Below are 27,469 nucleotides of genomic sequence, written 5' to 3'. Positions count from 1 at the left end.
TCTATACATTAAATTACAATGTCTGCAAATAACTTGAAATAAGAGTCATGTCCACACCAAACTATAAAAATCTGTATTGCATTTTCTATCTATATGCACACAAATTGTTGACAGAAGATGAAAAACCTGTTAGTGCCGTCACTTAGTTGTGTACTTATTTTAATTACAATATGTATAAAAAGTAAATAGAAAACATTCACTAAATGAATTTAACTGCAACAATAAAATTTAAAGTTATGCAGCATCAAATCTACTGCCAGAACAAACAGCTGGAATGTTCACATACAAAATAAAAAATGCCTAATACTGGCTCAATAGCACAGTTTCAGGAATTTTTAAAAGCAAAAATGGAAAGAATACAATGACAGAGCAAGCGCGCACGCACTGGTGTCTTTTATACAAAGTATCCATGTACAAGCTTTAAAAAGTACCTTGAATAGGTACATATGAAATATACAGTTTTTACAGAACATTTTTAAAATGTTTAGAAGCAAAGGGTCCATTTTAATGCCACCCTGACCCATGATAATTGTTTTGAAACGTTGGCGGCACCTGTGCTCTGTGAATAGGTATTTGTCCAGGCACTGGAGATGCCTGCTGAGGTCCTTGCACCCCATGTGGAAGGGTGACAGAGCCAGGATGAGGACAGAACCCTGAAGCAGTAGGTGCAGGAATACTGTTTGGTCCTTGAGGCTGGATGTGAGGACCTTGACTGGGGAGTGAACAGTGAGGTCCTGTTCCAGCAGGCTGATGCTGAGGGCCAGGTCCCAAAGGTGTGTGGTGTGGAGGTTGTGATGGGTAAGAAGATACCGCTGAGTGAGCACTTGAAGGAAAAAGTGGGGGGCCCTGATGAGATGGATGATGCAATCCTTGCGCTGATGCTGTGTGATGCCCAGAGCCTAAAACGCTGGAGGGGGGTGGTGGCGGCGGTGGTGGCGGCGGCGGCGCTGAATTTACTACATGCTGGTGTTGTGCTTGCAAACCTTGGTGAGCTGTTGTGGCGTGAGTAGAATGGTGGTGAGGAAGAGGGCCAGGAGGAGGCGGAGGTGGTGGCAGATGATGACCAGCAGCTTGAGAATGTATGTGTGACCCAGGAGCCACTGCTACTGCATGCACAGGCCCTACGACGTGCGCCACGGCATGCTGCTGATGAGAACTTTGCTGCTGCACAAGATGTGGTCCTGGCGCAGGTGGTGGTGGTGGTGGTGGTGGTGGAGGAGCAGCAACTGCTGGAGTCTGGTGGTGAATACTGGGAGTCTGAGATTGCAAAAAATGCCCACTGCTTACATGGTGCCCTGAAACTGGCTGCTGGCACGTTGTACCAGCAAGTGCTTGATTTGGTCCAGAGGGAAATACAGTCTGTTGGGGTGCTATGCTACTTTTTAACTGACTATAATTTTGAAAGTTTCCTGAGGGGGGCTGCTGGTTTTGATAGTAAGTAGAGGAAGGGGGTGGTGGTGGTGGCGGAGGGGGGGCAGTGGTGTTCAAATTTTGTTGGTGGAACTGATTGAAAGATACTGAAGATGTTTGGGAAAAGAGGGCTGCACTGGGCTGCTGTTGGGTACTAGGCTGAAGGTTCTGCGTTGCCGCATAAAAATTTCTATGAGAGTCTCTTTGAGGTGTTCCAACTTGAGGTGACTGAGGATGGTGAGGTCGGTATGGCGATCCCAATTGTTGCGAATGAGGCTTTGGTGACAGGTAGCCATGCTGTACAGGTGGGTGTGGAGTAGAGGATTTTGGAGGATTTTCTACATGAGGTGAAGGGGGACAATGTAGCTTCAATGGGGTAGAAGGCAGTTTTTGCGAGTGCGTGAGCTGCTCTGCCGTGCTACGGAGATGGGGCTGGGATGGATGGTTTTTTGAAAGTGCTTCAGCGTTGTTTGTCAGCGGTTTCTGCACCTGGTCAGGTTTCGGGTGAGTTGTGTTCTCAGCTTCTGGCGTAGCTGCTGCAGCCTCCCACTGGGGCTCCTGCTTGGTGGGTGTTTTCCCCAGAGACTGAGCAGGAACTGCAGGACTTGGTGAAGGCGGCTACGTTAAGAAAAAGAAGAGTGAATATTGACATGCCTTGTGTTGAAAACCCAGCCATATGTCTCAAAGTTTTTTCTAACAGTGTATTGGCTTGCTTGAAAAATAATTTCTCTCCTGTGGGAGAAGTAGGCTGCTCTCTATGAAATGGCAAAAGCAGCTCTGTACCATAGGACACCTGTGAAAGCAAATTAAAAATTCAGACCCCTCCCCATCTTTCCATTGGAAATTGAGGTTCCAACCTCTCTAAGTGTTTGTGGGTAATGTGTCTTGCTACTTGCCACACTTCATTAGAGCCACACAAGCAATGCAGAGCTGGCTTAGTGCATTCAGTCCCGTTACCATACCAAGTAATGCTGTATTTGTTTAACTCAGCAGATGGTTACTGGGGTTGTTGCAAATAAGTCTTCTGAGAACTACAGGGAAATGGGAACTTTGAAACCATAAATTTTGCCTCCTGTGGACAGAGGGCAGCACTGGAAGGGAACAAGAGAAACAGTGAAACCCCCCTGCACACACTTGCTACTGCTGACAAGTGTGTAATTGCAAGTAATTAGCCAGCAGATTAGCAACTGTACCTCCTGTAGAGGTGTTTAATTTAAAAGAAAGCTTTGGGGTCCTGATTCATTTTAAATAAGACACTTCTGCAGTCAAGATGATCCTTCCCAATTACATACTTGTATATATGCAGGATTGTAACTTTTTACATGGATGCTAAACATTAGATCCATCTCGTACAGCTTTCTGTGTCTGACAGCTGCTAAGCAAGACATGATGGTGATCGTATTCCAGTATTTGTCTCCAGCACCTTGTGTAAAGGGTTTGGGTGTAAAGCCTTGCAGAGACTGAGCTTTGAGTCAAGAGAACTTCCCAGTTCAAATCTGTTCTCTGCAATAAACTAGAAGGCCTTAGGCAAGCCACTCCCTCTTAGCCCTAGCTTGCCAGCTGCAGTATGGGGTCAGTAATACTTAGCTTACAGGGTTGTTGTAAGTCGAGACAATGCATGCACAGTGTGTTGCACACTCTAAAAGTGCTATATAAGTGTTAAGTTTGATTTATCATCATTATATGGCCTCTGTCCATGGGTGCGCTCTCCCTAAATTTTGAACATAAATGTCAGTTTGCAGGGACCTGGAGTGATGGAGGGAGGTTCAAGCCATGCATTCACTAACTTGGTATTACTGATGTATAGAAGTACCTTGCTCACTTTGGAAGGGCTCCTGCAAGTCTTCAGAGAAGTATCTGGGGACGGACATTCACTTGTGGGCTCAGAATTTTCAGGATCAGGGTCTACAATAAAAAAAACCAATTGCATAAAGGTATTCTGTGCTTAAAACCACCTCTGTCATTCACTTAATTCTCGAAATCAGCAGAAATCAGAAGCATAGATATAATACTGGGTCATGAAGAGCAGCTACTGAAGCAAGCCTGCCACCCTGCAACACTACTAGAAATGAGTGAAAGTGCTTTCAGAAGCAGCCACAGGATTTCTTACCGCTGTCTTTGTCTTTCCTATGGTCACTAAGAAGCAAAGCTCGCTGATAACTTCGCTCCCTCACTTGCTCCACTGAAGTTGAAGCAGTCCTTCAAAACAAAATAAGTTGTAAACATGTATTTGTTCTTTTAAATATGCACAAAGGAACATTATACCCTCTGTAAGCTACAATATAATCTCCCCTGGAATTAAAACAGTCTGGAAGCAATTCAGCGCCTTTGGGTAAGATGCAAATTTTGGTGCATATATGTGGTACTTAACAGGGTACAATGACCTGGGCCAGTCTATAGAGTGGATTATACCATTTGTAAAATAAAGTTTGTCTCCAATATGAAATCAAGGACAAAGGAAGGTCTGACACATTCTGGAGGCAAAATAGTGGAAGATGCGGATCAGCAGAGGCCTAAACATTTGGTGGACTGTTGGCCCTGAAGTCTGGTAATTCAGCCAAATCTACACTGACAATTTTTAGGTAAAGGTAATATCCCTAATTCAGATCTGAAATTCAAACTTCTCAAAAGCAGGTGGAATGGAACCTAGACAAAGTCTACAGTGTTATTTTTTCATGGAACTTGGTACTGATAATTAACTAAAATTAGTTATTTTACTTTCTCTGTAAACCACTTTGTGAACTTTTCATTTAAGTGCGGTATATAAATACTGTCAATAATAATAATAATAATAATAATAATAATAATAATAATAATAATAATAATAATAATAATAATCTGGGTTGTCTGGAACTTGAGCTGTAACAGACTACCACAACATCCACATCTATGAATAGTTTCAAACCAGTATTCTGGAAGTTCTTTTGGGGTTGGCCTCTTTGATCCAACCTTACAGAGGGAAGCAAAGGGACCTCTGAGGGGGAGAATTACAGGACTGGGAGTTGTAACTTATTGATATAGCCTCGTTAGCAATTAATTAATGGAGAATGTGGTGATATTGCATAATAAAGTAACATCTCAAGTCATTATAGCCATGGGGAGCTACAAAGCCTACACAAAACTATCACACTGATCTGCATGAAATGAATTTGGATTCAATTGGTTACAAAGCCAGTTTTCAAAGCTAGTGTCTGAACTGGACAGTTAGGAACTATTTATGAATCTGAACTCATTGTTTAATCATTTAGCTTCCCTGCACAGGTTGTAGAATCACAAAGAGTAGGATCCATCCAGAAAGATTCCTGGAGATGTGCATTATTAAAGACTGAACCATGTGTTTCCTCTTACAAGTAACATGATCCAAAAATACACCAAAAGACTTAAATATCTTTATCTGCCTGACAGGTATGGCATACCTGTCATCAGCCAACCACATAGAGCAAATCTACCTTGGCAGTTTATTGGCTCTGAAATGGTCCCATCATATTTTGAAGGTCTTGCCTTTATTCAGAGTGTGTTCAAACATCTCTTTATCATTTTACTAATCCAAGCACTTTCTTAAGGGCTTACCATTGAACCTCAGGATCATTTTTCTCACTTGAACCTTCTTTTGATGGAGAAGAGTTTTCTGTTTCTTCTGAAGTCACACTATAATCAGTGGCTGGTAATGGTAAAGGAAAGCTAGCTGAGTGCTCCCTCTCAGCTTGCTCCCCATTTTCACTGCTGTTATACCCATCAGTGGCACCACTGGTTCCTCCACTAGCTGTGTATGGTGACATAGTAATAAGGGAAAAGCTTTCTGCCTTAGAGCCACTTTTTCTAGCTTCTCGTTGCCTCTTGCGATATTCTAGAAGCGACACCTGCAGAAGGAAGAATTGAGAATGTTCTACTATTCTTAGGGCTTGTTTCCAATTTTCCCGAGATTTCTTGGCACATGAAATAAACATACAGTTTCTCTTATCTCTAACACACATGGATTTGGTTTCAAACATGGGCCACTTATTGAGATAATCATGTTGCAACAAGATACGGCAGTGTTTCTCAACCAGTGGTATGGTTGTACCAGTGGTACTTGAGGTGGTGTCTGGTGGTACTTGCAGGACCTCGGGACCCCTGCCACCCAGCAGTGAGACCAGGAATGGAATACAACAAAAAGTGGTAGGAGGCTCAGCTCGGCAGGCAATGCTCCAAAGCATGCTTTTCTGTGCTCGAAAAAGCCCTCCCATCCATCCTGAGCCTCTTACTGGTCTTGATAATGTTGTATTTGGCCTCCCACCCTAGAAGTAACTGTTCATGAGGTCATTGCCAGTTACTTCTGGTGGTACTTCAAATAGGTGGATCATGTGAAGTGGTACAGTAGAGGACAAACATTGAGAAACACTGAGATAAGGCTATCCTCTCATGTTTACAACATACCTACTGCTTTTTGAGTAAAGTTAACCACCAACAGGGAATGAGGAAAAAGACTGGATTCAACTGTGAGAAAAAGGAAACTAGTAGCTAGCACTGTTCCACAATACTTGTGCATCTGCACAAATCTGCACAAATCTGCACAAATCTGCACACTGCTGCAAAAAATCTGCAAACAGATCATCCTACTTGGATTAGTTTTACCGTCCTTGTATAACACTTGAGTGTGAGGTGTGCAGTGACCTTCCTTTGTGCGGAAGATGCCTTCCATGTGACAGAATACCTTTTGAGCCAATGTAATTGTTCTATATTGCTATATTTTACATACAAAAACTCTGTTTTTCTGCTGGACTTTATGCTCTAGAACAAGGTGCAACTCTAGAGCCAAACTGCTTTACAGCCAAAACAATGTCAGTGTGTGGGAGTCTTAAGAGGCAGACTGACAGCAAGAACATAGGAAACATCAAGCAGATACAAATTAATAGCTTTACCTCACCTACATTTGTCACTTATAGGACCAACAAGATGCAATTCCTACAGCTTAAAATGTTTGGCACATCTGTGCTAGCTTAGCTTTCTAGCTAAGAGACAGCAGATTAGACTCAAAATGTGACGTTGGGCAAGCAGCAGTCTTTGGCCTTAAATACCGAAGCCCCTATGTAACTTGTATCATTCTGGAGGGTCCCCAACCCTCAGAAATGCAAGAAGCAACAGCAAAAAGGGGGAAGTAGGAAAGCCCTCTGCTGGAAACGGAACTTCACTCACAGAAACAAGGATTCCAAGCTACTGTCCTGGCAATTATTTTCTTGCTGGTACTGTGTTATTTCTACCTGTATCTATCTGTTCTAAGGGGAGGCTCAGAATGTAAAATGTGGAGTATACAATGCAAACACTGATCAGATACACACCTGCTTAGCTTTAACAATACTATAGTATCTGATTCTTCTACTTCAGACACTCAAATCTTATTTCACTTAAATATTTCATCAGCGTTGGTTATTTTTAATTTTTCAAGTCTCTTTAAAGGATCCTATGTTCTACATAAGCAAAACATCAATCTTTTGCTTTTACAGCTATACTAGCCTGACTTTAGCTTTGTTAAAATATACACATTGATACAAAATTAGTAACACATGAAATTAGGGGAGCTAAAAAACTTGCTGTCAACATCACAGGAATTAGTACATTTGTTTACAGACCATTCACATGGGGCTGCTACAATTGGTGCCTTGATATAGCCTAACAACAATTGATTCAACCGAATCCCAGGGTACATTCTATCCCCTGTATAAACTATTCCATTAACTGAGCCTATTTTAATGATATTATCGAAAAGCTTTTGTAATGAAGTGATTACAACCTGAACAGCCAAATTAATTTACTCACTCTTAAAGTGTACATATTTACCTGGCTTCAACTGTACTTACACTTCATAACCTCCTTTGGATGCTAGTTTGGAAATGACTTTTTACTACTTTTTAAAATGGCTATCCTTAAGGCCAAATTAAGATGTGCCTTGAGAAAGTTTGATAACATCTATAAAAAGTAGTCGTAATTCATTTCAAAGCAGAACAAAAGTTTAAGTGAATAGGGGTTCCTTGTCAACTTTTTCTTGCACAGAGTATTAAAGAAGTGAATTAGGCTGAAGCTTATAACCTTTTTCTTTTGCGGAGGATTCTGGGGTGTGCAATTTCCATCCATCAAGTTGTCACTAATGACAGTCCTTCCAAAGCCAGCCACAAGTCCATCTTCAGAAGTACAAAATACAGGTGCTTCCATGAACATGCCTCTAGCATCATCTGGAATCAGGCACTTTGACTCACTTATTCGGAATCCACCTCCTACCTCCAACTGGTGTGAAGGAGTTAAGTCCCTCAAATTAGAATTCATTGAGAAGTTTACACCTGTCCTATCGGGACTTTTTACCCAGGTAGAGTAAACTGTTCCCCGTCCACAGTGGGCAGTTTCTAGTTGGCTGCTTGAATCAGTCCTTTCATGGCAGGGGGCATCCAGGGGCTTATGCAGGGCACTTTGCTCAATTGCTTCGAGTCCCAACTGGAGGTCTGAGGCTGTTTCTTTTTCTCCGGAGCACTGCCTGGTGCCATCAGTCCTACTCCTTGGACTGGAATATCCAATAGTCTTTATTTCTTGCAGGCACATTTCAGTTAGGTTGGAATTTCTGAATGAGTTGAGTGCTATCATTGCCGATGATGGCCGGTCATATCCCTACATAAAGAAGGAAATCATCAAAATGTAACTGACAATATTTGGAGGGACATACTGGAAAGGGGGATGAAAATGTTCCTGTGAATCCACTTAATTGAAAACATTTTGAGAATATTCACATGTTGACATTTGATGGCATGAAGATTACAAAAATGTCTAATTGTTCGTAATGCGACAGGAATGTAGGGTGTGTGCCCATTCTTACAAACCTGCTCGAACCAAATATTGGGAAAATAATAGAAGTTATGAGAACTGAGGTACAGGTAGACCTCATAGTGGTGACACTGAGCTATTTGGAAGAACTGGGTTTGATACCCAAGATCAATCAGATTTATTTTTTATTTTATTAATAAATTTAATAAAATAGATTTTATTTTATTTTTTTAGTGGTAAGGATTTTAATAGCCCGGTAGCGGATAAAAGATATCCCATCAATTAGGCAGTGGAAGATTGTGAAGTTGTTGAAAACATGTGGATAACAGAATGTGGTATCAGTTGAAATGTCTTCCTGAGATACAAATTTTTAGACCAGTGAATTAACAAATCTTGTCATTACTACTGTTTCACAGCTTATATAAAAAATTTTATATCTTTGAATTGTTTCTTATAAAATACTCTCTATATGCTTAATACTAAAACAATGCTTTAAAAATTACAACAGGCTAATTTTGTAATATAAAATTTTTTTTAAAATAAATGACTGCATTTCCACAAAAACCTATTTGCCCATATGTTACTGGGTTGCATCTTAAGTTTACTGAAATTATCTTGTCATTGAAATCAATGGGACTTAGCTATGAATATTTTTTTTTAAGTCATGACTAATTAAATATCAGGGATGGACAAATCCAGCATGGCTTGACTCAAGTCAAGTCATGAGTCTTCGCCCCCGTATCTCAAGTCAAAATGAGTCCTAAAGTGGACATTTTCCGAATCGCCTGGAGCATTTTTGCAACTCAAAGACTCAAGTGACAAGTCTTTTTGATACACATGTAAGGTGCAGAAAAAATGGAGCTGCTGCTCTTGTGTGTGTGTGCGCGTGTCAGAGTTCTCTTCAACCACTCCCCTGCTGCCCCAATACAGCTGTAAAAAAGGCAGAAAGGAGTGGGATGGACTGTGAGAGAGCAGGGAACAGAAGCAGCAAAAGGGAGGAGGGTCATGTGCAGCACACAGGATGACCCAATCCTTTGCAGCTGTACTCAGAAGTAGTCCCTCTGCTGCTGGTCATTCAATGGGGCTTCCTCCCCCCCCCCAAGTAACAACGGAACTCACAGTAGCCATGCGATGGGAAACAAGATCTCTAGGAACTTCCCCCCTCTGCTTCCCCACCTCCTTTTTCCCTGAGCTTCTCTAGCTAATTCCAGGGCAAGAACCTGCTTGGGCTCCTCCTCCTGCCCTCCCTCATTCAAAGAAGCAAAGCAGACCTCCTATCTTTCATCCAATGATCATCGGTTCCTTCAGAGATGGGCAAGAGAGCCCACTTCTGCCTTCCCCCCTCCTGCTCAGATGCAAAAGCAAAACACTAACCCTTCCCTGCCTCCTGTCTGGAACTTCCCTGCCACTTTCCTGGTCTAAATGATGACTCCACAACATTTTTCATGCCGCAAAAACATAAGCAAGCACACCCAGACACAGAGAGACTCGAGTTGCATGTGTGAGGACCGAGTGCCGAGTCAGGGATACTTGAGTGTTTTGCAGAGTCTTCCATGCACGCAACTCGAGTACACAAGTCAGTGAAAAATGCTGATTTTCGTGACTCACTTGAGTCAATCTGACTCAAGTTCCCATCCCTGCTAAACATACAATCCACTGACAGTTTAAAGAAGGTTGCTAAAGTGAACAAATCAGGGTTTTCTCATAAGCTTAGATGCCCTTACCTCTTGATTATACGTTCGCCTCTTAACTTCTGGGGAACTTTCTGGTGAAGAAATATTCTGAACCAAAACAAATTAAGAATGAAGAATTTTAACACTATAATTTTGGATTATTTTAATAGAACACAAATGAAAATGGTTCCAAACTGCAAAACATATAAATTGTATGTTGATCATTCTCTGCAACTGGAATATATGCTAGGTTTAAAACTGCACAAAGAATTTCTTTATAACACAAGTGACACACTTGGAATTGTTTGTAAGATCAGCAAGATGCTAGTTCCCACATGAGCAAAGCTTTACCCACTTTCTTAAGCAACTTTGAGACAATCTAAATGACAGAAAAATCCATGCTTATACAGCAGGTTTGCTTGCATAATAGAGCTCAGTTTAAGCACAGATTTTGATAGATTCTGTGTTAACTTCTTTAATATTATATTATTCTGAAGAAAATTCAAAGTGCTCTAAAGCGACAAACTGAACATCTTTTAATAAATTAATTTCCAGGATTAAAAAGGCAGAAAGATAACTTTTGAAGTTTTTGAACGCAGCAGTTACTAACTTAATGTTATAGTCCCTCCAAGTTATGATAAGATCAACCAATGTAGTCACTGATGTAAATTAATGTATAAATAATGTAAATTAAATTAAAAAGAGCACAGAACATGCAAATCTCACCTCAAAGTGCATTGCATTTCCATGTACACATGGAACCACTGGTGTAACAGGTGAGTAAATAGGTTTATAGCCATTCCTACAGGTTTCATCTTCTGCTTTTATTCTAGGAGGAGTAGCAAACAACAATGGATCTGATGCAGAGAGATCAGCATGGGTTGGTGTGGCATATGGAGAAGGAGTAGGTGTAGAGCTTTCTGAATAGGCAGAATCCAACAGCTGATATAGTCTTCGTTTTTTTAGTGGTGTTGTGAGGTCTGCAGTTCAAAAGAGGGATTAGTAATTATTAAAGCATAAAGACAACTATGGACTCTGTCACCTTTAGATCAGCAGTCTCCAAACTACAGGTCACATCCCCCCCACAGAAGATTTTACCTAGCCTAAGGCACGGTAGTAGGGAAGCACTGAACCTGCTGACACCCCCAGTAACTGCAGAACCTTTCGGGGTAATCTTCCATGGAAGCAACTCCACAGTGAAACGCTTTGTGGTCACCTGGGGCATCAGCAGGTTGCTGCGGGCCAGAATGTTCAACGCTTCCCCACCACGTGGCCACCCGCTTGGCCTCCTAAGGGCCTCCTCATTGTAATCTGGCCAGTGTCTGCCCTCATTCTGCTGAAGTGCTGTGGCTCCCCAAGTCCCCAAAGCAGAAACCCCAGCAGAAGTGGAGGAGGTGGGGAGTCAGTGATCAGCCTGCATTTTACTGCCTCACTTAGTGATGAGAAAGTCTCCTTTGCCTTTCAAAAGCCATTAAGTAGTCTTTGAACCTAGTGCACAGACCAGGAAACAGTCAGAGAGAGAGAGAGAGAGCATGTGTGTGGGCAAAGGGGTGGGGCCACAGTTTATATGGCCAAGAAAAATTTAAATCAAATGGTGGGCAGATGTCCTGACATCATTATTCTATTTATTTCCCACTTAACACAAAAGTTAACAAAGCAGATCGGGTAGCAAAATAGCAACCAGCTGACAGGTTCACCTGGAAAGGTAGTGATATTTATGGAGTGAGATGGAAAGGTTGGTATAGGAAGAAAGGAGGGGGGAAATGGAGGAGGAGGTTTCATTTAAAGCTTATTCATTCACCGCAGGCACCCGTCTATAAGTTGATCCCACAGACAAGGCGAGGGCAGGTTCTGAGCCAAAAATCATGGAATTTTCTATGACCCTCGGATAAGTTGGGGCGTTTAAACTTAGGAGGGTGTCTGACTATAGTTTTGTCTGATTTCATCTGAGGCCAGATCCTGAAAAATAACCTACCATTAATTGTTACCTAAGAGCTATAGTCTCTATTAAAAACACAGTAAAATATCCTAAGATACATTTTTATTTTTTTTAAATTCTGGTCTTCACCACCTTTTTGGAAACACTATCAGAGTAAGTGCACTGTAAACAACAGACCAGTAAAACAGTGGTTCCCAACCTGGTATTCATGTACTTCCAGGGACACTCAACAGGACCTTTAGGGGTACTTGAAAAAGAATGGAATAATGGTAGAAAAAGGCAGGTTGTGCTCCAGAATGCCTTGCAAGGCGGGAATGCCTTGCAAGTATCAGCAAAGCAGGAAGGGAGGTAGCTAGTTGGCTGTGAAAGCCCACCAATAGCTAGTTTTTGGTCATCAATTCATGTATGAACCAGTGATTGAAAACCAGCACAGTAAAAAAGCTGAAACATAATATGGAAAGTGATCAATCACACAGAATTTCTCAGCACACTTCTGGTGCAAAACAGTGCAAAGGCAGAGTCTTCTGTTCTTCAAACAGATGAAAAGAGAAAATATGTGATGAATACATGAAGTCTGGGTTTTCATAGAGAGGAGATGAGGGCTTGTATTATTACAAATGATTTGCTAATATGAAGGGTACAGTTTATGGAAATGGGCTGCCAAGGGATATGTAAGTGAAAAAGGTTGGGAACCACTGCAGGAGATCCATGAATCAAACCCAGCTTTAAGGTGTCTGGTGTGTTAAGCCAGAAGCTCTATATACAACATACAACCCATAACACATAACTGAGAGTGTGCAATTCAATTCACAGCAGAGAGATGCAGCTGCATATATTTGCAACCCTTTTTACTCAGAAGTAGACCCACTGCTTTCCATGGGTGTTATTCTTAAGTAATGGTGCACTGAATTGTAGCCTGGGACTTTGCTTCAAATGGAAAGGAGGATCCCATCCTTGAAAAAAAGACTTCTGCCAAATGCATGCATTTGCAAAAAGGAACCAGGTTGCAGCAGCATTTGCAAAAGGGAACGGAGGAGAATAAAAGGTTAACTTTGGCTGGAATTTCCCAGGAAAGTTTCTATAGAAACAAATGATCTCTGCACTGCTTCTAGTGAGCCTGCTTTAGCAAGAAATGAAACTTTTCAGAGTTGAAAAGCTCTGCCCCCTGATTGACCTGGAGAAAAGGTGAAGTGATAATTTGAGCTTGATTACTTGGCAAAAATTTTACATACACTCTACAGTATTTATAAAACTGATTTTTAAAAAAATTCAGCCCCCGAACATGCGTAAAATATATTATGTAGCCCTCATACTGAAAAGTGTAGACACCCCTGTTTTAGATCCAAGAACTGTTAACTTAAGACACATGTCTGTTTTGGTTCTACAAAGAGGGTAACGATATGCATTCAGTTTCAAAGCTAACATTTACGAATCATGAAGACATCTCAGACCTGAATATATATCACAGTTCAGAGCAGTATATAAGGTTCTAGCCCCCCCACACACACACCCCATTTATTCTCACAACAACCCTGTGAGGTGAGCTAGGCTGAGAGCAACTGACTGGCCCAGGATCATCCACTGAGCTCTATAACTGGACCCTGCCCCACCTGACTGCTCCAGTCTGCCTTTTCATTTGACAGGAATTCAGCTTGCTGTGGGTCTTTGCTGTGTCTGGAACCAGAACTGGATGAAGAAGGACCCAGCCACCAGTCCCAGCGTGTACTGTGACCACATCTTGATGTACCAAATCAAATCCTGCTCTGCAGGATCCATAGCTCCACGTTGGGCCTCCCAGCCTGACAAAGGGCTACTCTGTGCCAGCTAAATTCAGAGCAGAGAAATATCTGGCCATACACAGGTAGATACCAACACAGATATTCGTGTGTGTGTATACACATACATGCGCAGAAATAAGTCACTAATCATTAACAGTCAATGCAAATGAATGCTGTCCACTTGGCCCTCTATTTGAAACTCATATTCTTTTAATGTGAGGTACATGGAAAATAAAATTTCACCTGGTAAGGAACCGCTGTCATTCAGCAACAAGGGACTTCTACTTTCACCATTGATCGCAGGACTTCTAGATCTTTCATGAGATGGTGAATTAAATCTATCTACAACTACTGTGTTTTCCTCTTCCAAAGCTTGCTTCAACCAACGCTACAAAAAATAAAATCATTTTTATATGATTAAAATCAGTTAACTATACTGTAAAAATCCAAGTTGGATCCGTTTTCACTATTCATTAATGTGAACTAAATGAGCTATCTGCGTCAATTTCAAAAGGAAGACACTTTAAGAGGGCATGTTACCTTCTTGCATGAGCCAATAATGTTTTCCACAGGTTCTTTTCGCCTCCTCTTTTCAGACAGGAATGGGGATGTAAAACGAATATAGTGCTTAGGAGTAGTATATACATGTGGGCTGTAAGTAAGGCCTGGTAAAGAATTCAGCTGTGTAGCTAAAACTTCAGGATCTGTTGTTATACGTAGTGGCCTTTCTGAAAGGCTGTCTGTTGGTTTTCCGGTCTTCTCATTCTTTTCACTTAACCACTCATTCACCAAGTGCTAAACAAAGAGAGAAGAAAGTCAACATTGTAAAATCTTTCCTTACGTAAATGTTACCAACTGCACATAAAGAACATATTCAGGATCATGCAAGATACTCACTTGCCCAATGAAGCTCACTTATTCCTTACAGTCCACAGTGTAAATATTTTTTAATTACTGAAAGTACTTGAAACAACTTCAGTTTAGTTCAATTAAATAAGTTCTGATTTAACCTCTATGTAGGATTAAAATTTAATTCTGCATATTTTAATTGGTAATTGAAGAAGAAACTGCATCAAGGTAAGATAGATAGTAAATAAGTTGTTTTTATGCCAAATCCTAAAAAGTGCCAAATTTGTGCCAAAATGTTATGGTCTTTATTTTGGTCTGCAAGGTCAAAGATTCTTTTACTACAGCTAACAAACAAAACAAACAAAAGGGGGGGCTGGATGGAAATAATGAACACAAAGTCATCTACAAAGCCCTCCTGGTGCATAGAATGCTCAAAAGCCAAGGAATAAGAATGGTAATAATACTGTCACAAGCCCTATAGGAACCCCTCCAAGTATGGGGTTCTGACAACCCCTTTCTTAACAGGAGGAGCCAAATCCCACCAAGAGTTTCCTTTCAGAGAATCAGTCTTCCGATTCACTTGATTTTCCCTAGGGGAAAAGGGAATCTGTGCAGGTGAAGAGAGAAAGTTAGTCCTCTTTAATGAGGTCTTGCTTCAGAGAAGAATAACTTTAACTGTGGAAATACACATACCTTTTTTGTTTTAGGATATTTAGTAGGGCATTTATTAAGTGCTGGGACTTCTGGTTCAGTAACTATTTCAGCAACAGTTGTCTCTGGTGTTTCTGGTTCAGCTGCGAGTACAGTGTTTTCAGGTTCATTGTGCTGTGAATTAACTTCTACATCAGGAGAGGATGGTTGAATATCTGAACACATGCTAACAGTTCTATGCCGTCTCCGCTGTTGCCCAATATGAGTTCTGCTCCGAGAGAAGCTCTTTCTCTGTTTCGTCCTGTTTACTTTGGCAGGGGTTGGTTTGCTGGCAGTTTCCTCCTTTGATGGTTCCTGTATAGTACATATAACACAAAGTAAATTGCATGTGAAATTTTCCACAACTGTGGAAAAAGACTTCCACAGATATAAGGAACAACTTATGCTGGAATTTTTTTCTGATTAAAATAAATAAAACTCTTGCTTTTAAGAAATCTATTACTCAACTTCTGTGTCAGATGTAGTGCAACAGCTCTGGCTGCAATAGGACATGGCAAATATTTTCAAAAAAGCAACTTTTCCTGTAATAAATACTATACTTTTCCTGTAATAAATACTATAATAATAATAGTAATAAATAATATAAATAATAAATAATATAAATATAAATAATAGTAATAAATACTATACTTTTCCTGTAATAAATACATTTCAGTATTCTGGAGACGGGGTGTGTGTGTTACCTACATCCAGTAGCATAAGCATTACTTGGGAACAGTCTTCTTTAAATGGTATGCAAACTGTCCAAGTAAGATTTCAGAAGGGATTGTTTTCATGTTTGTGTAACAGTACATGACTCCTTTCAAGTCAATGAAAGCCTCAATAAAATTAAATAGCATCATACAGAAGTGGTTACCTTAATATTATGGTTGTAAAATGTTATCACATAAGCTTGCTCAAATGAAAGAGGGCATTAGATAACTTTGGATGTTTACTCTCTATACTTAATATAACTGCATGCAACTACCTGAACAAATTCTGCATCATTAATGATCTGTGTATCCTTGCACTCAGATTTTACTTCAGTTTTTGCAGTACTGATCCTTTCCAAAGCTTGCTCTCTTCTTTTTTCTCTTTTTTCTAGTCTGGCAAAAGCTTGAAGGATGGCTTCCATTTTGCGTTCTTCTCTGGTCTGAAGAATTTAACAACATTAAATTTTTATGTAGTTAATACCTAAGATAGTGACTTAATCTAAAAGGTATAGGAAATATTAGTAGTTTATGCAAAAGTCAAAATCTAGAAAAACAAGTTACAGAATCAGAATGCTTAAAATATAAAGCAACGTTCCAACTCCCAAGAATGACTTGCATTTTAAAACTCTGAGCAAAAGAAAACAGAACCATCACCACATATACCAACAAACTGTTGTGCAAACGACTTAGTGGAATTCGTTAAAGAGGTAACAACAGTAACCAGAATTAAAATTCAAGTAGCTTATTTAACTTTACACTACAAAAGCACTTCAAATACTCTCAACAGAAGAAAAACTGCTGCATGTATAAATGAAAACAGACTGGTATGTTAAAATTATATTACATCAAATTTTTAAGCAATATAGTTATTTTCACAACTAAGCAACAGTTTGTGAATAGTGTATATGTCTGAAATGGAACAATGCTTTCCTTTTCTGTCTGACTTTTTAAAAATATATTTTATAAACATTTATATTTGAAATTAGCAACAGAGTAATTTAACTTCAGCTCAGCCAGATTAAAGGGTAAACCCGTACAGGAGTCTTGACATTCGCAGGGTTCCGTTTCCAGAACTCACAAGGATGGCAAAAATCCCATTAAAGCACATCCATTTTAAAAAACAATGTCCCTTTGCTAGGCAATTTAAAAACAGTCTTGCTGACCTCTGTGATGTGAGACAGTCATTAGGCAGACAAGCAAGCAATCAGTCTCTCTCCAGGTGCTTAGAAAGGCTTCACTGCAAGCCAGCGAACCCTCCCTTTACCCAGTGCACAGCACTGGGAAGGAATGCAAAGTGATTATCTTTCTTTCACATGCTCGGGGGGGGGGGGTCATTTGCCTTGGAAGGAAGCTTTCTAAGCACCTGGAGAGAGAATGATGAATTGTCAGCCTGCTGCCCTTTGTTAAACGACTTTTTTCCTTTAAAGGATTCTTATGTTGAGATAAAACCGCAGGTTAAAAATCTGTGGATAATTAGGTTATACCTGTACAGATAGAAAAACAAACATTTTAAGATTTCTCCAGCTCAGACAGAAGAGGATGGCCCTAATAATGATACTTCTGATGAACCAAAAAGAGCAAGTTTGAGCTCAAGCTCTGCTTACTGTGTCAGCATCTAAAGATACTACAAAAGTTTATCTGCAATATTGGTGTGTGAGGTTTTCACATCTTGGACATAAATTGCATGTATCTAATTTCAAGACTGAAGGTTGCCAACAGGTAATTTGGCATACTAGTAACACATGAAACACTGACACCTACTGACTCTCAAACCAGGAAAAATGCTGAACTTGAAGATGATTGCATCTTACTTAAGTAGTTATACCCCACATTTCTATGATAAATATATTCAAGGTGATGTACATATTAAAATATACATCATAACATCTTGTAATGGACACTGGCTATTCTTCACTGTTAATGTCCTAGAAACCTGTCTCACCCTAATTTTCATTTAAGAATGACATAGCATTTTCTGTCTTCATTCAATAATAATAGCAGCAATGTGACCATTTTTGTTTAGCAATAACACTGTCTGAGGAACAAATAATATTAAGGCTTGGGGATTGCAACAGGACTTGGAGCAGCACCAGTAACTCACCAGATCCCTGCATTCATGGATCCAATTCTAATGAGTCTTCATTCTAACTTATCACTCTTTCAGAGTTAAGTCAACAGAGTGAAAAGAAAAATGAAAGTAAATCATCGCTGAGCTATCAGGGATGTTTCAAATGATGAGAAGTAATGTCATATGTTCCAGGGAGAGATGGTATCACACTATAAGGAATCAAACAAAATGTCCACTGTAACTAGGGTCTGCACACAGGAACCGGCCCATGTGACCTAAACAAAGCTTCAGGAGGGCAAACTTAAAAACATATTTGTAAGTGGTGCTGTACTGATGGGGAAGGCTAGGCTTTCATGGATTGGGGAATGCATCCTTTACTGAAGGCCTTCAGCGCTCCAGCAAACAGCTCTTATGCCCAGCTGGATAAAGCTGAAGCACTATCAGCCTCAGAGATCACCTTCCTTGACATTGTTTTCTCTTTGTTCTGGCACAACAGCAAGAGATGTGTCCTGTTTCTCCCCCCAACCAACCCCTTATGATGTTCGTCAGTAAATATCTTCCAGCTGCACTTCAGTCCATCTCCCCTGAGCACTATTCCCTCTCTTACTAATAGGCAGGCCAGCTGAGCCAACCAGCTGGCAAAGCTCGCAGCAAGAAAAAGAAATAGCCAGGTCTGCTTCTGCTGTGCCTCCAGAGACACAGGACTCAGCTTGACCTCATGGCATGCATCTACAATCTCAGAGACTCCCCTTCTGCTCTCTAGTCAGGGATCCAAAACAGCGGCATACCTGGCCAGTGGAGAAAGATAATACTGGTTCTGTTTCATCACAGGACCATCTTTCATCCTTTCTAACTCCCCATTTCCCTCCAACTCTCCTGATAATAAATGTATTATAACTTATCATGTTATTGTTGACAGCATGATAATGGATGACATGATTGTGGAAGTTTTCTATCAATGAATGTGGTGGACATCCATAATCTAAACTAGGATGCCAAAGTGATGCCCAGACTACTATGGATGCCCATAACATCACTCTTTCATGTAAAAAAGTTTTTTCCAGTACCCCACAGAACACTGGGATGATAATCTCTCATCTTCTTATGGAGAAGGATGCTGTTGTTTCCTTTACTATAGACATCAGTTGAAGAGTCAAGACCAGCTGAGGGCCAAAACTGCCACAGTGGTAAATAAGATAGACAACAACTATTTTTAAATCCTTCAGCTACACTAATACAGACAATACATGCTACCTCTGCCACAAACACTCCTTAGCACTCTTTCCTCATGAAAAGGAATTACTCAAATAGCAAGGATACATACAAAGTAAAACTGGAGATAGGAATGACATGAAAAACAGCATACTCTCAAAAAAATACGACAAAGATTAAGAAAAAATTATGCAGATGATTAGTTTGTATGCTAAGGTGAGCCATGAACGCTGAACTGAAACCTAACATGCTCCTGCAATCACATAGCATGCTATTTGTCCATATGAACATCATGACAAAAAACCTTAAAACATTATTTACATCTTTCAATGCCTCCTCACATATAATAATAACAACTTTATTTTTAGCCCGCCTTTCTCCTTGAAGGGACTCAAGGCGGCTTACAACAGGTTAAAACAGATTAAAAACATAGTTTAAAACAAATAAAAGCATATTAACACATATCACAAAAACAGCAGTCAGATAAAAAGCAGTCAGGTAAAAAGAGCATAGAGCAGCAAGTCATAAAAGAATCAGGCCTGTAAAAAATATTAAAAGATGTTGAAAAGATGTTAAAAAGGCCGAGAACTCAGAAGGCTTGTTTAAACAGAAGAGTCTTCAGGCCTCGCCGAAAAGTCTCAAGAGAGGGAGTCCTTCTAAAGTCAAGGGGAAGAGTATTCCATAGCATTAGTGCCACTACTGAGAAGGGCCTATTTCTTGCCGCCACCCCATGTACCTCCCTAGGCAGCGGCACTTATAAAAAGGCCTTCTCTGATGACCTAAGAGGACAAGTCGGATTATACGGGAGTAGGCGATCTCTAAGATACCCTGGCCCAGAGCAGTATAGGGCTTTAAAGGTCAAAACTCGCACCTTGAATTGGGCCCGGAAACGAATGGGCAGCCAATGCAGCCGCTGGAGAAGTGGACTGACAGAGTCAAACTGCCTACCTCCAGTAACTACACAGGCCGCCGCATTCTGCACTAATTGCAGTTTCTGAAACGTCTTCAAGGGCAGCCCCACATAGAGCGCGTTACAATAATCTAACCTTGATGTCACCGTGGCATGGATCATCGTGGACAAGTCTGCACGATCCAAGTACGGCCGCAGCTGGCGCACCAGCCGAAGCTGAGTGAAGGCCCTAGGAATCCAGGAGCAGCTGCGAGTCCAGGAGGACCCCCAAGCTGCAGACCTGCTCCTTCAGGGGGAGTGCAACCCCATTTAGCGCAAGCCAATAGTCCAGCACCTGCATCGAGGATTTCCGAACCAGGAAAGCCTCTGTCTTATCCAGATTTAATTTCAGCTTGTTAGCCCCCATCCAGATCTTCACTGCCCCCAGGCCCTCAACCGCCACCCTGGAGTCTGGAGGAAAGGAGAGATAGAGCTGGGCGTCATCGGCATATTGATGGCACCTCACTCCAAACCCCCAGATGACCTCTCCCAGCGGTTTCATGTAGATGTTAAATAGCATGGGGGACAGAATTGAACCCTATGGCACCCCGCACCTCAAGGGCCAGGGTGTCGGACAGGCATCCCCCAGCACCACCATCTGGGACCAATCCTCCAAGTAGGAGCAGAACCACTGCAAAACAGTGCCTCCAACTCCCAAATCAGCCAATTGGCCCAGAAGGATACCATGGTCGATGGTATCGAAAATTGCTGAGAGGTCTAGCAGGACCAACAGGGACGCACTCCCCCTGTCCAGTCCCCGGCATAGGTCATCCACCAAGGCGACCAAGGCAGTTTCCGTCCCAAAGCCCGGTCTGAAACCAGACTGAAAAGGATCCAGATAATCCACTTCATCAAAGACCCTCTGGAGTTGAGATACCACCACCCGCTCAATTACCTTGCCCAGAAACGGGATGTTGAAGACTGGCCGGTAGTTGTCCAACACAGTGGAATCCAGGGAGGGCCTCTTCAGGAGGGGGCGAACCACCGCCTGTTTCAAAGCACATGGCAACGTCCTCTCCATCAAGGAAGAGTTGACCATCCTCCCTGTCCACTCAGCCAGTCCACCCCGGGCAGCTCTTATCAGCCAAGCTGGACAAGGGTCAAGAAGGCAGGCAGATGGCCTCACACTTCAAAGGAGTCTGTCCACACCCTCAGGCTGTACAAGCTGAAAAGAATCCCACAACACTGGACACGCAGTTGCCAAGGGGACATCGTCAGACATTGTCAATGTGGCATCCAAGTTGTGACGAATACGATCTATTTTATCTGCAAAATGTTGTGCAAACACATCACAGCGGCTGACCATGTGTTCCTCCTGGTCTACTGGAGGGGCCTGATGGAGGAGGCCCCGCACCACACGGAACAGCTCTGCCAGACAGTTGTCAGCAGATGCAATGGTAGCAGAGAAGAACGATCTCTTTGCTGCTACCACCGCCACGGAATAGGCTCTGTAATGAGCTCTACTCCGTGTCTGATCAGATTCATCCCAAGTTTTCTGCTACCATCGCTCTAGAAGCCTGCCCTGCCACTTCATCATTCGCAGCTCCTCAGTGAACCAAGGAGCCGCTCCGAGTCTGCAACGTGGCAGAGGTCGCTTTGGAGCAATCTCATCCACTGCCCTGGTCATTTCCCCATTCCAGAGATCAACCATGGCCTCAGATGAGACGCCAGTCTTGGCAGTGGGGAAATGCCCCAGAGCCCTCAGGAAACCTTCAGGATCCATTAGCCTCCGTGGGCGGACCATAGAAGACGGTCCCCCACCTCTGCGGAGGTAGGAAGTCGAAACAAGCCTAAACCTTACCAGGAAGTGATCTGTCCATGACAATGGAGTGATCTTGATCTCCTTTACATCCAGATCACTACCCCCATGCCCAGCTGTAAACGCCAGGTCCAGCACGTGTCCAGCAGTATGTGTTGGGGCCAAGATCTTCTGGGACAGGCCCATGGTTGTCATGGCAGCCATGAAATCCTGAGCTGCACCTGCTGCAGGGGCCTCGGCATGAACATTGAAGTCCCCCAGCACTAGTAGGCGGGGGGACTCCAATGCTACCCCTGAGATCACCGCAGTCAGCTCAGGCAGGGAGACTGTTGGGCAGCAGGGCGGGTGGTACACCAACAGAATCCCAATCCTGTCCGGCCCTCTCAACACAACATGCAGGCACTCGAACCCAGCAAACTGCTGGACAGGGCACCTGGCAAGGGAGATGGACTCATGATAGACCATTGCAACTCCCCTTCCCCTTCTCTGCAATCTTGGCTGCTGCAACACCTGGAAACCTGGAGGACAAAGTTCGGAGAGACTAACTCCTCCCGCCATGTCCAACCAGGTCTCCGTAATACATACCAGGTCGGCTTTCTCATCCAGGATTAAATCCCGGATGATGCAGGTTTTGTTATTCACCGACCTGGCATTCAAAAGCAGCAGCTTCAGATCCAGGGACTCACTGCCAAGACGACCAGGCATCCGAGAATTGGGGGAAGGACCAGAAGGAGAGATGACACTAAGCCCCTTTGTTTTTAGAGTCTTCAAAAATTAGATACATCTTAAAAGCAATGTCAATAAAACCAAGAGAATCTGACATTTCAAAGCTTTACAAGTTTGTGTGGCCAGCTCAATAGTGCAATGAAAGGGACATTTTGGTGACTGAACTTGACCTTTATTGTCCCTCTGTAAATGCACTGCATAAATGCATAAAGAGATGCATAATGGTAAAAGCTATAAGGAGAATTACTGTCAGAAGCAGAAATGCAGGAATAAAAGTAACATGCCCTTTGGAAGCATCATTTAAGGGTCATGTTACCTCAGTGTAAGGAAGAGGGAATTCAGTTGTTCAGTTATAGAAATGCCCGATTGTATTGTGCACTTGAAAGTGAAGTGAACTTTATAGGCACGCATGTGCTGACCCTGAAGCTAAGTCAGATTTTTCCACACAGGAAAAAAATGTATGCTTTGGGTTCCCTAAAAGTGACAAAGCAGAAAAAACAATACAGAAGATTTGGGATCCTTTCCCATGATCCCAAGCTTCCCTGAGCCCCTCTGAACAAAAACAAAAACTCCGGTGCTTGGGACTCCTTAAGCCACAACACTTTCTACAATAATTCTGTATGGCTTCATGTTCCCAGTGCACACGGGAAGTAGGTATGAACTCTGACCAACTGCCAGCCTATTACTGTGCAGGCTTTTGGACTGCATAATCTGACATCCAAGACAGGATGGAAAACTGTATGTTCCCCACCACTGCAGGGGAGCAAGGGGAAGGGGGAAGAGACATACACTCTTTTTTCATCTGTCCTTTCTCCCCTGCACTATAAACTTGCTCATGTTTTAATAAACTGTGAAGTCTGGTCCTTTTCCTAAGGTTCCAGAATAAAAAGTAAGAAGAATTGCTCAGGCTCTTTACATTCATATTTGTGTAACATTATAAACTATACTTTTTACAACAACAGTTTGCAAATCTGTTTATGAATGCATATAGGGCAATATTAAATGTCTGGGTTCTACCCACCTTTCCCCCAAACCATGACAAATCAACACAACTGAGGAGTGAGAAGAAAATCTCCTATTTAGTATTAATAAACTTCCAACAAAGATGAATTAAATAATATAGTTATCAATTATGGCTAGTGATCAGTTACCGTCAGTTTTGGTTGTGAACTAATCATTCAAAATTAGCAATCACAGTACATTTGTATCTTCATACATTCCTCCCAGACCATCTTCCCCCCACCTCAAAATTTCTTCTTAAACCATTATACCACAAACAGCTTGCTACTCTGTGCTTCTCAGACACAGCAGTGATTTTCAACCTCTCTCATCTCATGACACAATGACAAGGCACTGAAATTGTCAAGGCACACCACTGGTTTTTTGACAAGGCACCCTACACTGCTGGCAGGGTGCTCACATTCCCCATTAGCCCTACTATAATATGATCCTCCCCCAAATTCCTGCAGCACACCAATGTGCCACAGCACAGAGGTTGAAAGTCACTGCTTTAGAGAGAGTGCTCTTCAAAGACTTGTGCAGTCTTCTACTTTCTTCCCCGTCATTTCTGCAATCAGTAGAAACTCCAATACCACAATTAAATCTACTTTACACAGAGTGCCAAGTCTATGTAGGACACAGGATGTCAGAATTCCCACTTGCAGGCTCTCCATTCACACTAGACAGGTAGGACCAGGATGACAGAGAGATGAGTTACGGATACATGAGTAGTAAAGTACAGGATTCAAGAAATAATGGAAGTGTACAATCAGGAAAGCCTTTGCACATGGATCTGAAGGAGAGACCAACAGCCCAATCCTAACCTGCTCTGGAACAGTCAAGCCATAGTGGGCTGGACTGTATCCAGCACATGTTAGGTGCAGGCTGGAGGTCACTTTGGAATAAGTGGATATTTTCCTTCTTACCCCATGTCAAGCTCCAGCCTGCCCTATGGGGCTACTTATGGGGTCTTATGGTACATTTGTGACACTTGGGAGCCAGTGGGGGGGGGGAGGAGTCGGCACCAGCTCAAAGCGTTTTTTGGATTGTGACCATAATAAGAAAGTAGCCCAACAGTGTGATGAAGCTGTTCCAGGCATAAAAAAACATGATAGTTTAGTGCATGGAAACTGGGAGGAGTGAGAGATTCACAGAAAGGGACTTGGAATAAATGAGTTTCAACTGAATAGACATGAGTAGGTGCAGAGGAGATACCAATCTTTAATAGTAAGAATGTGAGCTTGGGAACTAATATGGAAGACATCTATTAGAAAGACTTAAGGGAAATTGTAACATAATTGCATTAGAAGGATTGAGTGTAATATTTGGAATGGACAGAAATTGAAGGTTGGAGAGAAGGCTAATGTAGAGAAAATATTATCTACTTGAAATCTCTCTACAGAATCAATAAGGGCTTTAGCTGAAGATGCAGGGCAGAAAGGGAAGCAATTGGGGATCATGCAGTTAATGAAGAGGAAGATACTGTAGGATCTAGTAACTGCTTATTATGGGAGAAGGGAAGACCCAAAAATGACCTCAAGATTGAGCTTGGGAGGCCAGTCTGATAACAGTATCTCCTGAAAGACAAGCATAAGAAAGGAGTTTGGATGGAAAGACTGGGAATTAACTTTCTTATGTTCAATTTGAAAGAATGACATGAAACTCAGAAGGGTTAGTGAGATAGGCAAAATTACATTACTGGGTACAAGGCAAGCAAAATAGCTTTGGCTAATATCACTTCTGAGAACCAATTAAGCTCCCAAGAGAAAGAATGCAGACCAAGATAAGTAACAAGCACAAGGACCAAGCCCTGTGGGGAGCAGATGCAGCAAACAAGAAGGGTGGAGAAAAATGTCAAAATAAATTTTTAAAAATATCAATGAAGTAATTCCTCTCTCAAAAAGAAGTGGAAAATTGGATTATATTTATAAGCAGTTACCACATCCCCCAATTTTGGGAGGGCCAAGATGATAGCATTTTAGGACTCTGTCCCAAACCTTCACTACTGCTCATTCACCCTTTGCCTCTCGCCATGTGCTTGAGCCATTGCCCAGTTCCTGCTTCATAACAAAGTCAATATGAATGCAGAAATATGCAAATTAAGTATGTTTAAGCACTTTCTTAATTTATACAAGTGCAGGTCAAAGCATCTAATTTCTCCCCTGAGAATTTCTGTCTTTCACAATCCTTACAAATGTATTCAACTTAAATAATCCCATGAAAATCCTAGACTCTTTTATAGATGGCTAGCCAAGGTAAGTGCAATAATCAAGGTACAGAAAGTGTTTTTTGTGAACTGTGACAACACTTCAGAGTCAACAGACAGTAATTTATAAGCAGAATCTCTAAAAGCATACACACATCCTTTTCAGAAAGAAACAAGCAAGCCAAAAAACAGAAACAAAGTCACACACTCAAATAGCAAGCTTTAGATATGGTTAGCACATATCAGGAGCAGATTTCAAATATTCTCAAATGCTAAAATACCTAAGAAAGGCAGCAATGATTAGCATGGGAAGAGCAGCTGTCACTAAACTTAGTGACAGCTTTAAGCAGCTACTAGCTTCCCAACTTACCATTTTCCTTTTCCTTTCTGCAATTTGCTCCTCTGATTCCATTTCTACTTCACTGCTAATAGGAGTTTTTTCTTCTATATCCTCAATAAAATCTGGCTCCTGAAAGATGGAAATGACTGCTTTACAGAAGCTCAACTATGCTGCTGCTGCTGCTGCTGCTGCTGCTACTATATCCTAGGAAACTCTAAATACTGTAAGATACGAAGACACCTCAAGTCATCACTACTGTAAGAGCAACCAACCAATTTGCCAGTGCAACACACAAAAGCTACATATCACACTTTCGAGTCCTAGAAATAAATAAATAAATATCCACAGCAAACACATCTTTTCTACTCTGAATATACAGCCAAATATTAATTTGTCAGAACGCATATAGACAAAGTCATGACAATTGTCTGGTGTATTGAACATTCAGCCTCTTAACAATATTTTTTAAAAAACCAAAAAACTACAAACCTAAATTATATCTTATTTTTAGGAAGTTTTGCATCTAAACGGGGAAACAATTGTTACAAAAGCATTTTACTCCAGTCTATGTATAGCACACCATGGAGGATAAGATGCCCATCAGTAAACCAGATTTTTATTGTCCAGTCTTGTTATGGTAACTAAATTACCTTAAGCATATATAACTGTCTACTCACAAATTACTCCAATACTTTATTAATAAGCAAAATAAGCATCTCATTTTAATGTTACTATTATTTAATGAATTTTGTCTTTTACCATAACCTTTGATCTGATTAATCCTATCATGAAAAAACAAGGTTTAAGACCCATAGTACATAAGATGGCTCCATAAATTATTGGTGACAAACCAGATAGAGAACTGAGTGTTATTCAGGATGATTTCTGATTCTCTTTGTTTCACTTTTGTGCCAACCAAACCAGATTTCTCATAAGACTGAAATGTACTGTACTTGCAAAACAGAACACCACAGTACAACAACTCACATGCATGCTTTCAGTGTGCTCTGTGTTATGGTGTGAACTCTGACTGCATTAGCAGTACTATGTGTGGTGGTTCTGAACTCCTCCTCCATATCCCCCTCTTTTCTTACCTCTTACCTTCTGGAGTATTTTAATCAGCAACTTTTGTTTTTTAATGGGTGAGAGACCAGGTGTGTCTGCTTGCATGAATCCCAAATAAATTTCTTCACATTTTCCTTTGATCTTGCTCAGATTTAAAGAGGCAATTTGCCTAGTCCTCCCTTAGGTCCATGTATTGCTTTATTATTTTTTTAATTGTGCAGATCAGGAATTGGTGACCACAACTCCAATATAATATGAGTCAGATGTGTGCTAGACTAGAGGATCACTGTACTTTGCATACAAA

General features: G+C 41.5%; 1 protein-coding gene across 4 annotated transcripts in view; it reads right to left on the bottom strand.

Annotated features, from left to right (window-relative positions):
* Positions 1-404: 404 nt before the first annotated feature.
* The window catches only part of KMT2E (lysine methyltransferase 2E (inactive)), a 76,036-nt gene continuing 48,971 nt past the window's right edge, over positions 405-27,469 (bottom strand). For 2 of the 4 annotated variants that reach the window (XM_066633700.1, XM_066633703.1), the window contains 12 exons: positions 26,131-26,229; positions 16,117-16,281; positions 15,132-15,443; positions 14,130-14,384; positions 13,833-13,977; positions 10,599-10,852; positions 9,924-9,980; positions 7,477-8,046; positions 4,981-5,270; positions 3,521-3,609; positions 3,224-3,315; positions 405-2,028 (listed from right to left, as the gene is read on the bottom strand). In XM_066633700.1, the coding sequence (XP_066489797.1) occupies positions 505-2,028; positions 3,224-3,315; positions 3,521-3,609; positions 4,981-5,270; positions 7,477-8,046; positions 9,924-9,980; positions 10,599-10,852; positions 13,833-13,977; positions 14,130-14,384; positions 15,132-15,443; positions 16,117-16,281; positions 26,131-26,229 (3,852 nt within the window). In that variant the 3' untranslated portion in view covers positions 405-504. The remainder of the gene's footprint in view (positions 2,029-3,223; positions 3,316-3,520; positions 3,610-4,980; positions 5,271-7,476; positions 8,047-9,923; positions 9,981-10,598; positions 10,853-13,832; positions 13,978-14,129; positions 14,385-15,131; positions 15,444-16,116; positions 16,282-26,130; positions 26,230-27,469) is intronic. The other 2 variants (XM_066633701.1, XM_066633702.1) reach the window with 2 other exon arrangements.

Source organism: Tiliqua scincoides, chromosome 7 (genome assembly GCF_035046505.1).
Source record: "Tiliqua scincoides isolate rTilSci1 chromosome 7, rTilSci1.hap2, whole genome shotgun sequence".
Lineage (NCBI taxonomy): Eukaryota > Metazoa > Chordata > Lepidosauria > Squamata > Scincidae > Tiliqua > Tiliqua scincoides.
Note: the sequence above shows the minus strand (reverse complement) of the source record. Positions and strands in the feature narration are given on the sequence as shown.